Source organism: Tupaia chinensis, unplaced genomic scaffold, assembly GCF_000334495.1.
Source record: "Tupaia chinensis unplaced genomic scaffold, TupChi_1.0 Scaffold144899_1, whole genome shotgun sequence".
Lineage (NCBI taxonomy): Eukaryota > Metazoa > Chordata > Mammalia > Scandentia > Tupaiidae > Tupaia > Tupaia belangeri.
This window is the reverse complement of record NW_006204759.1, coordinates 4412293-4424504: the sequence shown is the minus strand read 5'-3', so window position 1 is coordinate 4424504 and position 12212 is coordinate 4412293. Positions and strand designations below refer to the sequence as shown.

Below are 12212 nucleotides of genomic sequence, written 5' to 3'. Positions count from 1 at the left end.
ATTTATTTATTTATTTATTTATTTATTTATTTATTTATTTTTAATTTGATCAGAAAGGGATAGAACAAGACAGAGAAAGTGAGAAAACAAGCTGCCAGGTCCAGGACTTGAACTGTGGTTGGCCATGTTGAGTCCAGCGTCCTTAAACACCATACCACTTGCCAGCCCCCTAAATGAGTTAGTTCTTGTAAAGCACCTAGAACCATGCCTGGCACATGCCAGATGCTCAATATATGCTATATTTGGTAGTATTTTCCCTATCGTTGTAGTTCAGCTCTAATATAATTTACTCCAATTCTGTATGACCACCCTTTAAATACTTAAGATAAGGAATGTGAGATAGTCTTATGGATGAGTAAACTGAGGCTTTAAATAGATAGGTGTTCCTCTCAGTCAAGCAGGGGCAGAACTGGGACCAGATCCAGATTTTCTGACTCGTGATAGAGGGTGTTTCCCTCAAGCTGAGCCAGCATGCAGCCTTCATATTAAGCCAGTGTATCACATTCTGCTGGCATGAGCCCACAGTGCTGGTCTGTGATGATTATGGGTTCCATGTGCGTATACTCATTGTGGTCTTGACCCAGTAGTGGTTAAGGAGGTTGAACAGGAATGAGTGAGGCTCCGAGCGCTGTGTAATGCTGCTTTCGGGCTCAGGTAAATGGGTTAGAAATCTACAGTCTGTCAGCCACTTCTCTGTTATCTGGAAGGAGGATCAGTATGGCTTTCTGAGTAGCCTGTAATAGCAATTCTTCGTAGTTTACTAGGCATTGTCTTGCTCATGATCCTTTGGATCCTTATACCAAGCCATGGAGAAGAACAGCTGGACAGGGTGAGGAATTGAGACTAAAGAGGTCGGGAGTCTTGTTTCAGGCTTCATAGGGCACAAGTGGTGAAGCAGTGCTAACCCTGTTTCTTCTCTTGGTCTGACACCTGCTGTTACAACTTTTTACCTCTCACATGGTGCCTGCCACAGTGCTGCCCGAGTAGCTTTTATCTGGATGGCAGAGCATGCAGTGGGAAGTTGTTACGGGAAGAAGCCTGAACTGGGGAAGAAGAGAAAGAGTATGGCAGATCAGGTCGCTCTTTGCATGGAGATGGGTGTTGGCTTCGTGGAAATAGGGGACATTGCTCTGTTTTTAGAGAGGAAAAGTTAAATTTACTCTGCTTTGTACTGTTAGACTGTACTTCAAGTGTTGAGTTTCAGGCTCCATATTTCAAGACAGTTCATTTCAAAGCACTCCTTTGGTGGGTGGGAAATCTATGTAATGAGTCTTAAGCTGCCTCTTGAAAATAAACAGAATGGGGACCAGCAGTTAGCATAATGGCTATGTCGCTGGACTCCCATGTAGTCGACCGCGGTTTGAGTCCCAGACCCAGTGGCTTAAACTCACGCCAGCTGTGCCCAAGATCCCGCGAGGAGAATGGAGGAGAAGGGATTGCGGTGTGGTCATCCCCTCAGGGGGTGATTTCTCATTTTCTGTGTCTTTGTCTCTGTCTTTCTGGCGAGCACACACACCCTATAGCAAAAACCTCTTCAAAATAAATAAAATAAAATAAAAAACAGAATGGAATAGAAGCTACCAGAGTAGCTCTTTCTATGATCTTGGAGGCTGCAGAGGCCTGCTGGAAACAGGACTGTCTGGAAGGCTGTGATCTAAGGCCATTTTTTGTTGACTATAAGCAGGGTCTTAGAAGCAGAGGGTCTAAGATGAAACTGATTTTTTTTTTAAATGTTTTTGCTATAGGGCATGCATGCTTGCGGTGGTGGTGTTGGGGTAGGGCAGGGAAGAAGGCAGGGAGGGAAGGAAAGTGAGAAAGCTGCTGGGTCCAGAACTCAAACCACATAGCTGTCCACGATCCAGCACCTTAACCTCCATGCCACCTGCTTGCCTATACGAAACAATTCTGTTTGGGCAAGAAATGTCCTATGTGTACAAAGGACACCCTTCTGGGTAAATTGAAGAAAACAAGAGGAATCTGGAGAAAAGTTATTTGTGCCTACGAAACAGTGACCTGGTTAATGCCAATTCCGAAGCAACCTTCCTCCGAAGGCCATTGGACATAGAATCTAAGAAAGAGTCTTCCCAGGGTCATCAGATAACATGGAGGTTAAGGCGGCTGATTCCACATGGCCTAGTTTGTGGTTCAAGTCCTGGACCCGGTGGCTTGAAAAACACACTGGGCATGTTTGTGTATGTACTCAAACTCCCAAGAGGAGAATGGAAGAGAAGGGATAGTGGGGTGGCTGTCCCCTGCACTCCTAGGAGGGGTGCCTTCATATACTTCTCCTTTTTCTCTTTCTCTTTTTTTCTCTCTGTCACTGTCTGTCTCTGGTGAATGTGCATGCCCTATAAAATTATTTTTTAGAATAAAAGAGCCTTCCTCCACCCACAGTGGCGCTGGCTTCAAGCGTGACTGCCACATCAGTCCCATTCTGAACGTTGACCTTGCATTGGTGCTATTTCTTCTCCCTGAAAGTAGGAGCTTCTCTTTCCCCTCGGTGTTATGAAATTTCATTATGATGAAATCCATCGTGTAGGGTGTTCAGCTTCTTCAGCCTCAAAACTCACGTTCTTCAGCTTGGGGAAAGTATCATGACTCACAGTGACTGATGTCTTCTCCTACATTTTATGTGTCCCAAGTTTCTGGATCTCAAGTTATTTGGATAGTGGACCTCTTGGCTTTCCTTCTCTTTTCTCTCCCAGTTTCTCTCATTGTGTCTTTTCACTCTACTTTCTGGGCTAAGTCACCTTTGAATTCTGACCTTTCTAGTGAGATTTTCATTTTGCTGTGTTATTTTAGTTTTCAAGAACTTAAAAAAAAATTTCTCAGTATCCTGTTTTTAGTGCAGGTTGAGCATTCCTGATCTAAAAATATGAAGTCTGAAATGCTCCAAAATCTGAATTTGTGCACTGACATTGAGCATGAAAATTCCACACCTGACCTCATGACAGATTACAGTTAAAAACTATAGTACAAAAAAACTGTATAAAATAACTTCAGACTATGTGTATCAAGTGTCGAAACCTAAAGTAACTTTGTGTTTAGACTTGGGTCCCATCTCCAAATACCTTATTATGTATATGCACATATTTCAAAGTCCAAAAAAAAAAATTCAAGGCACATTCCAGGTATCCTGGATAAGAGTTACCCAATCTGTAGTAGTTTCCTGTTCATTCACAATTATAGTATCTTTTTTATTTATAATAGTGGTTGTGCAACTCTGAATATACTAAGACCTACTGAATTGTGTACTTTAAAAGAGTTAATTTTGTGATATGTGAATTGTAAATGTTAGTAAAGCTGACATTAAAAATATCTTTAAAATATTTCTTGGGCCAGCCCTGTGACAGAGTGATTAAGGGAGTCAGATCCTACATGGTCAGCTGGGATTTGAATCTCAGCCCTCGCAGCTTGAAAAACACGCAGGCTACAAGTGCATGCATGACCCAGATCCCGGCGGGATAGAGACACGGAGGGAGTGGGAACTGTGGCATAACTATACCCCCTTAGGGGTGCTTTCTCCCTCTCCTTCGCTTTCTCTTTGTCTCTTATCTCCGGTGAGCACATACACCCTCTGAAAATAAAAATAGTAATAATAATAATAATAATAATAATAATAATAATAATAAATATTTATCCAGGGACCAGCAGATGACATAATGGTTATGTCGCTGGACTTCCATGTAGTCGACTATGATTCGAGTCCCAAACCCAGTGACTTAAAACTCGAGCCAGGCACATGTGCATGCATGCCCAAAATCCCGAGAGGAGAATGGAAGAAAAGGAATTGCAGTGTGGCTCTCCTCCCTGGGTGTGTGTGTGTGTGTGTGTGTGATTTCTCACTTATCTCTAAGTTTCTGGCGAGCGCATGTTCCCTATAGCAAAAACCCCTCAAAAAAATTAAATATTTCTCCAAAGATACTAATCATCTTTTTGAAGCTTTTTTCCCTCCCTGCATAGCCTTTCTTTTTTTTTCTGGTTTCATTTTCTGTGTTTCATATTAAAGCTTTCCCCAAATATCTAGTGGTCCTGGGCTGTCCACTCACCGAAGAATAGGGGGTTCACAGGCTGGATGCTCTGTTTGCCGGTTTGCTGACAGTGAACCTCAGTGTCAGATGAATTGGCTGGACCCTTTCATTCAGAGAGCCCAGTTTCAGGATCTATCCCTCTGGGCTTGTCAGGTTCTTCAGAGAAGCTTCTTTCAGTCTCCTGCCTAGAAGAGTATGAGACTGGCTGCCAGCATTCTGGGAGCCCTAGGGGGTGACCGAGTCTTAAACATTTCACAAGCAAATATCAAGTCCCCTATTTCCAGTGTGATATTCACACTTTCAGTTGTGCCTGGTATTTCCTAGTCCACAGTTTCTCTGTTCTACTCTGTGTTGAGAATTAACCTTTAGGCTTTTGGGAGGGGATCTGCTGTTTTCTTTTCAAATTGCCATTGGGCGTGTGTGCTCACCAGAGACAGAGGGAGAAAGCGCCCCCAATGGGACATGGTCATGCTATAATCCCTTCTCCATTTCTCTAGTCTGTTGAGATTTGGGGCACGCATGTACACACACATCCCCTGTATGTTTTCCAAGCCACCAGAGCAGCGACTCGAACCATGCAGTCGACCATGCAGGATCCAGCTTTCTTAACCACCCAGCCAAGGTGCCAGTCTACATTTTTGTTTTCTGATGGAAAATTTTCAACATAAAAAGTAGAGACAGTAGTACCCTACGTACCTAACTAGCCAATTTCAATAGTTACTGACTTGAGGCCAATTTTATTGGCACTGGATCCCACATAGTCAACTGCCCAGTTCAAATCCTGGACCTAGAGGCTTGAGAGACAAATTGGGTGCTTGCACTCGCCAGAGAGAGAGAAAGCGAGAGAGGGAAAGTGAGAAATTACCTCCCAGGGGACTGGCCACACTACAGCCCTTCTCCATTCCCCTCAGGATTTGGGGCATGCAGGCAAATGTGCCTGGCATATCTCTCAAGCTGCCAGATCCAAATCTCACACCGCGCAGTCAGCCATGTGGGATCCAGCTGCCTTAATCTCTGTACCACCTTCCGACCCCCCCATTGGATACTTAAATATTCTGTGGCTTTCAATCATCTTTTCTCCACACTGAAGATTCCCTGATCCTTCAGCTGTTTCCCACAATGCAATTTCTAGCCTTCTCTCCATTCTGCTCTTTCCTCTGATCTCTTCTCCTTCATTTCCTTTTGGCGTGTAGTTTCAAAACTTAACTGCTGGGACCAGCAGTTAGTGTAATGGCTATGTCACTGGACTCCCATCTAGTCGACCGCGGTTCGAGTCCCGGACCCGGTGGCTTAAACTCACACCGGGTGCATGTGCGTGCATGCCCAAGATCCAGAGGAGAATGGAGGAGAAGGGATTGCAGCGTGGCATCCGCCCTAGGGGGTGATGTCTCGCTTTCTGTCTCTCTGTCTCTCTCTGTCTGGTGAGCGCACGTGCCCTATAGCAAAAACCTCTCCAAAAAAAAGGAAAAAAAAGGGACCAGCAGTTAGCGTAATGGCTATGTCGCTAGACTCCCAGGTAGTCGACCACGGTTCGCATCCCGGACCTGGTGGCTTAAACTCAGGCCGGGTGCATGTGCATGCGTGCCCAAGATCCCGAGAGGAGAATGGAGGAGAAGGGATTGCGGCGTGGCCATCCCCCTTGGGGGATGATTTCTCGCTTTCTGTCTCTCTGTCTCTTTCTGTCTGTCTGGCGACCGTACGCGCCCTATAGCAAAAACCTCTCCAAAAAAAAGAAAAACACCTTAACTGCTGATTGGGTCTAGTCACAGGAGAGCTTGATAATACATTTCTCCTTTTGAACTTTATACTTTAACTAGGTTAGTCTTTGATCCTGTGAATCTTTTTAAAATTTATTTAACTTTATTTATTATTTATTTTAATTTGACCAGAGAGGGATAGAGCAAGAGTAGGAAAGAGAGAGAGAAACTGAGAAGGCAAGCCACCAGGTCCAGGACTCGAAATGTAGTCAGCCTTGTGGGAGTCAGCATCCTTAACCACCATGCCACCTGCCGGCCCTGGTCCTGTGAATCTTTTGGAGACTCTTGTCAGGTTGAGCAGAGGCAAAAAGAATGCGGTGATTCGTCGCATGTTTCTTAGCTCTCTTTCCTCTGTCCTGCATTTATGACCGTGGTTTCTGAACCCGATATGCATTTGTCCCTATTAAACACTACATTGTTCAGAGGTCTGTGATGGAAATGAGTATTTGTGTCAGTCATGAAACTTCTATGGGATATTTTCATACTTCAAGGAAGAGAGAAATAAAGAAATGGGACAGCATCTTCAGGAAGGGAGAGGGTTACTTGCAAAGGAGAATAGACTCCTAAAGTAGCTCACGTGAGGGAAATCTGTGTGTGTTGGCACAGGGCAGGAGGACAGCAGCAAGGATGAGGGAGGAACTGAGATGGGGGAGGGCAGCTGCTAAGTGAGGAGAGTCTTGTAGGATGTCTTGGGAAGTGCTGGGGTCAGGGACACCAGAGGCTGGAGGTTAGAGAGGAGAAAGGGGATGCTCTTTGTACACTATTGTGCTTTCACTCTGGGCTCTGTTCAAGCGTTATGTAATCCAGGCAGCAGCCTGTGAGTTTGATCCTATTTGCTCCATCTTTGAGATCAAGAAGCTGAGGTTTATGGAGATAAAGAAACGTATGTAAGGTCACACAGCTGGTTTGAATCACAGAGCAGGATTCAAACCAAATCTCATGCTACATGCATTCCCTGGCTGACCCGACATGTGGTTAAAGGTTTGTGAAACAGGACTGTGAAGCACATAAATCAAGTTAGCTATGTCTAAGAAATACTTAAAGGAAAAATCCCAGCTAAACCTGAGGTGCTTGTTTAAGCCAATTCTTTCTGCTTCGTATCTGGAACTTCGCTACTGGTTTGAAAATTTTTGCAGTGGCTGCCTTCTGAAATAACTTGGGAGGAGGTGAGGTTATTCTCTTGGGGGAGAGATGAGATGATAAAATGTATGTACACATATGCTTGTATAAAGAGTCTTCATCATGTTTATGGAAAATTGTATTATGAAAACACCACGGGGCCTACAGGTGGTGCGGTTAAAACACTGGATGCTCACATGGCTGACTGCAGTGTAAGACCTGGAGGCTTGAAAAATCATGCCAGGTGTGTGTGCTCAAAATCCCAAGAGGAGAATGAGGAGAAGGGATTGCCATGTGGCCATCCCCCTGGGATGTTATGTTTCACTTCCCCTCTCTCTGTCTCTCTCTGGTCAGCATACATGCCCTATGACAAAAACATCTATGCATAAATTTCAAAATTTTCTTTTTTTTTTTTAAGAGGTTTTTGCTATAGGGCGCATGCGCTCACCAGAAAGAGAGAGACAGAGAGACAGAAAGCGAGAAATCACCCCCCCAGGGGGGATGGCCATTCTGCAATCCCTCCTCCTCCATTCTCCTCTCGGGATCTTGGGCACACAAGCATGCACTCACCATGTGAGTTTAAGCCACTGGATCCGGGACTCGAACCACGGTCGACTACGTGGGAGTTCAGTGACATAGCCATTACGCTAACTGCTGGTCCCGATTTTCAAAATTTTCTGTGCCAGAATAAACTCATATTTAATTTCATTTTTCCATGAAGTCTCCTCATATGCGTATGTCCGACAAAGCATAATGAGTTACTATTCTGAATATATTTGCTCTTTCAGTGATATATGTGGGCTCTTCTTTGCCAAAACAAAAACAAAAACAAAACACAAGATGATCTCTGGTCTCGGGGCTGGCAGGTGGCATGGTGGTGAAGGACACTAGACTCCCACATGGCCAACCGCAGTTTGAGTACTAGACCTGGTGGCTTGCTTTCTCACTTTCTCTCTCTCTCTCACTCTCACTCTGGCCCTCTCTGGTCAAACTAAACTAAATAAATAAAGATAAGTAAAGTAATTCTTTTTTTAAAAAAGGGTGATTTCTGGTCTTGAGAATCATTTTTTTTTTGTCTGATTGTTTGTTTTTTAATGGTGCTGATTTGCTTGTATCACTTATCTTGCAGGCCTTTGCCCAGTTTGATGCTGAGGGTGATGGTACAGTCGATGCTGAGAATATGTTAGAGGCCCTCAAGAATTCCAGTGGAGCTAATCTCCAGGGCGAACTGAGCCATATCATCAGACAACTACAAGCCTGCTCTCTTGTTCCAGGTAAGGCTGTTGTCTAAGTGCCAAATACTCAAGAATGTGCTCTTAGAACAAAATGAACTTTGCTGTACTTACAGACTGAAGGCACATGTGCAGGGCCAGCAGATGATGTGGTGGTTAAGGTGCTGGATCCCACATAGCTGACACCACAGTTCACATTCCAGACCTAATATCTTTGTTTTTTTTTTTTTGGAGAGGTTTTTGCTATAGGGTACGTGCGCTCCCCAGACAGACAGAGAGAGACAGAGAGACAGAAAGTGAGAAATCACCCCCTAGGGAGGACGGCCCCACGCCATAGTTCCTTCTCCTCCATTCTCCTCTTGGGATCTTAGGCACGCACGCACACGCACCTGGCACGAGTTGAGGATCCCGGGTCCGGGAATCAAACCACGGTCGACTACGTGGGAGTCCAGCGACATAGCCATTACGCTAACTGCTGGTCCCCAGACCCAATATCTTGAAAAATAAGCCAGGGGGGCTGTCAGGTAGCATGGTGGTTAAGGGCACAGGACTGCCACATGGCCAAGTGTGGTTCGAGTCCCAGACCCGGTGGCTTGCTTTCTCTCTCTCACTTTCTATCTCTCTGTCTCTCTCTGGTCAAAGTTAAATAAATGAAGTTCAATAAAATAATTCCTTTAATTAAAACAAAAACAAAAACAAGGTAGGCATGTGTGTGTGTATATGGGTGTGTGTGCCCCAAATCCTGAGAGGAGGATGGAGAAGAAGGGATAGTGGTGTGGCCATCCTCCTGAGGGGTGGTTACTCACTTCCCCTTTCTCTGTTTCTCTCTGGTGAGTGCACACACCCTATAGCAAAAACCTAGAAAAAGAAGGGCACATGTGGGTGTGCTGAGTGTGCCCTAACAAAACTGAAAAAAAAATTGCTTGTGTTAATGCTACATGAAAGGCAGCCAGGGGAAAGCTTAGGACATCTGAGGAGGAGTATGAGCAGGAGATGTTGAGGTCAGTGCCTGGGCAGTGGCCAAATGGGACAGATTTTAGAGAAGTTACACTGAGTAGAAAGCACTGGAAATGTGGGGGGGCACTTGGAGAGAGTGTGTAGGGGGATAGGGGTACTTCTAATCCAGCCCCCTTTTCAATGACATTTTGGTGTATCCCTGAGCTTTATTTCCCTCAGATATAAAACAGGTATACCTGTATCTTCCATACCTACCCTCTCGCCTTATTAGATGACATATGCAAAGTATCTTAAAAATTATAAGATGCCATTGGAAACTGTGGTTGGTTATATTATCATCTTGTGTAGCTTATATAAAAACAGCTATGGTTTTACTTTTGCTTTTAATGAAATAAACTTTATCCATAGCCTATATTCTATATATAATACTTCTTGAAGTTTTCTTTTATAATTATTTAACTTTCAGTATTATCATCATTATTATTTTCCAGTTTGATCAGAGAGTGAGAGAGAGAGAGAGAGGAAGTGAGAAAGCAAGCCACCAGGTCCGAGACTTGAACCGTGGTTGGCCATGTGGGAATCCAGCACTCTTAACTACCATGCCACTTGCCGGCCCCACTTCTTGAAGTTTTTAAGAGTTTGATCTGAAACAAATAGTTATTATCTTTATTCTTCTAAAATTCTATGCTACTAAAATGAAATTAACTAACTTTGGGTCTTTTTACTTTTTTTCTTCTTTGCCATAGGGCACATGCATTCTTTGGAGAGAGAGAAAGAGAGAGAAATATAGGTGAAGTGAGAGATCACTGTCTAGGGGGAAATGGCCACACCACAGTCCCTTCTCTTTCACTCTCCTCTTGGGATTTTGGGCATGGACTCATATTCACCCACTGTGATTTTATTTCTTTCATTTTGTTTTTAAAGAGATTTTTGCTATAGGGTAAGTACGTTCGCCAGAGAGACAGAAAGCCAGAAATTATCTCCCCGGGGGGGAGATGGCCACACCACAGTCCATTTTCTTCTCGGGATTTTAAACACTCACATACACACCCTTGTTGTGAGTTTTAAGCCTCCAGGTTCAGGACTTAAACTGTGGTAAACCAGGTGGGAGTCCAGTGATGTAAGGGCGGGGACTCTGCCTGCTTGCAGCCCATTGACTGGTTCTCAGAGGCATCACTGCCTCTGCCTCCGGTCTTAGCCCTGGAGTCTTGGCTCCCTCCCTGGAAGCACAAGACGAGACTTGCGTGGGAAGAAGGGCCCACGCTTGCTGCCTCACCTGTGTAGTATTACACCATCTGCTGGTCCCACCCAGCATCATTTTTAAGTTGCTGGGTCCGAGACTCAGACCACACAGTTGGCCATATGAGACCCAGCTGCCTTAACTACCACAGCTGGATCAAAGTTAATTAACTGTTGGGACCAGCAGTTGGCATAATGGCTATGTCGCTGGACTTTGACTGCAGTTCGAGTCCTGGACCTGGTGGCTTAAACTCACACGGGGTGCAGGTGTATGCATTCCCAAGAGAAGAATGGAGGAGAAGGGATTGTGGCGTGGCCATCTCCCCTAGGGGGTGGTTTCTCGCTTTCTGTCTCTCTGTCTCTCTCTGTCTTTCTGGCGAGCGCACACGTCCTATAGCAAAAAACTCTCAAAAAAAATTGAAAAAAAACCTAATTAATTGTAAATGACTTCTTTTATAACTCAGCCAGTTCAGATAGGCCACCAGGTAGGGAATGTGAAAACTATTGTGGTGTCTTCATCAAAACTCTAAAAATGGATTTTTGTCTCCTTAGGCTTCATAGACATATTTTCAGAGTCCAAGGAGGGCCTCGGTGTTCACTCATCAATGATACTGCGCTTCCTACATCGCAATCGGATCTCTAGCCTGGTGATCCCCTACCCCATGTTGGACCACTGCAATAATATGTCCACCATGAGGTCTTCTGTTCTCAAAGAGTCTCTGGATCAGCTGGTACAGAAAGAAAAGGGTATGCGTATTGAGGGAGGGGGTTTCCTGAAAATACTCTTACCATTTTTTCTAAACTTTATTTATAATTAATCAGATGAACTCATCATGTTCCCTGCTTTTATTTTTATAAATGTAATAGTGATCAGTTTGTGCATAAAAATGTGCTCTATCTATCTAGATAGATCTTTCCTTTTCCTTGAGGCGGGGTATAGACAGGTCCACAACACATTATAGAGTCCAGAAATAGACTCAAGTACAGGTGCGAATATAGACCCAGAGAAAGCATCGCAAGTCAGGATGGAAAGATAAATTGGCAACAAGTGGGATTAGAGGTACTGGTTAGCCATTTGGAGAAAAAAATAAAACTAGATTCTTAATCCATTACATTCACTAAAATATATTTCAGATAGGATCAAAAAATTCAGCTAAAGAAAATGGAAGAGTACTAGAAGGAAATAGTTCCACTTTATAAAATAGGAGACAGCCTTTCTAAATAAGACATGAAATTCAGAATCTGCAAAATAGTATTAATAAATAGAATTGCATACAAATTAAAAAATGTTTTTTTAGTTTTATTAAAGGGAAAGTGCTCTCACTGGACAGAGACAGAGAGGGGGAAAAGAAATAACTCCCCAGGGGAGATGACTACACTTCAGTCCCTTCTCCTCTTAGAATGTTGGACATACATGCATGCATACATTCAGTGTGTTCCTCAAGCCGTGGGGTTAAGGACTCACATTGTAGTCATCCACATGGAATCCAGCTTCCCCAGTCACAAAGCCATGGGGCCTACCCATGAAATATGTGAATTTGTAAGAACACTAGTGACCCAAGGAAAATAGAAAAGTGTAGGACCAGATCATTCTCAGAAACACACCTTGGCTTAAAATGCCTCCCTCATAATGAAAGAGATGCAAATTCAAACTAAGACATTTTTCCTGGCATGGCTTTATAGAAATATTTCAGTGATTGAATTATTGTAGTATAATGAGATAATGGACCAACCCTTGGCCAGTACGTTCTTTGAAAGGATATTTGAAGGAACTTTTAATGTTTCTAGGGCCAGAGTGCCAAGCATGTGTCTGTTACGTATTTTAAGTGACTCTTTTTTTCCTTTGTAAAAAAAGGTAGATGATAAACTCTGGTTTT

At 43.8% G+C, this 12212-nt stretch overlaps 1 protein-coding gene across 1 annotated transcript in view; it reads left to right on the top strand.

Moving 5' to 3' along the window:
- The window catches only part of ZZEF1 (zinc finger ZZ-type and EF-hand domain containing 1), a gene marked incomplete at its 5' end in the record, with an annotated part of 151332 nt that overhangs the window by 15646 nt on the left and 123474 nt on the right, over positions 1 to 12212 (top strand). The window contains 2 exon segments of the mRNA XM_014583836.2: positions 8037 to 8181; positions 10888 to 11082. Of these exon segments, the coding sequence (XP_014439322.1) occupies positions 8037 to 8181; positions 10888 to 11082 (340 nt within the window).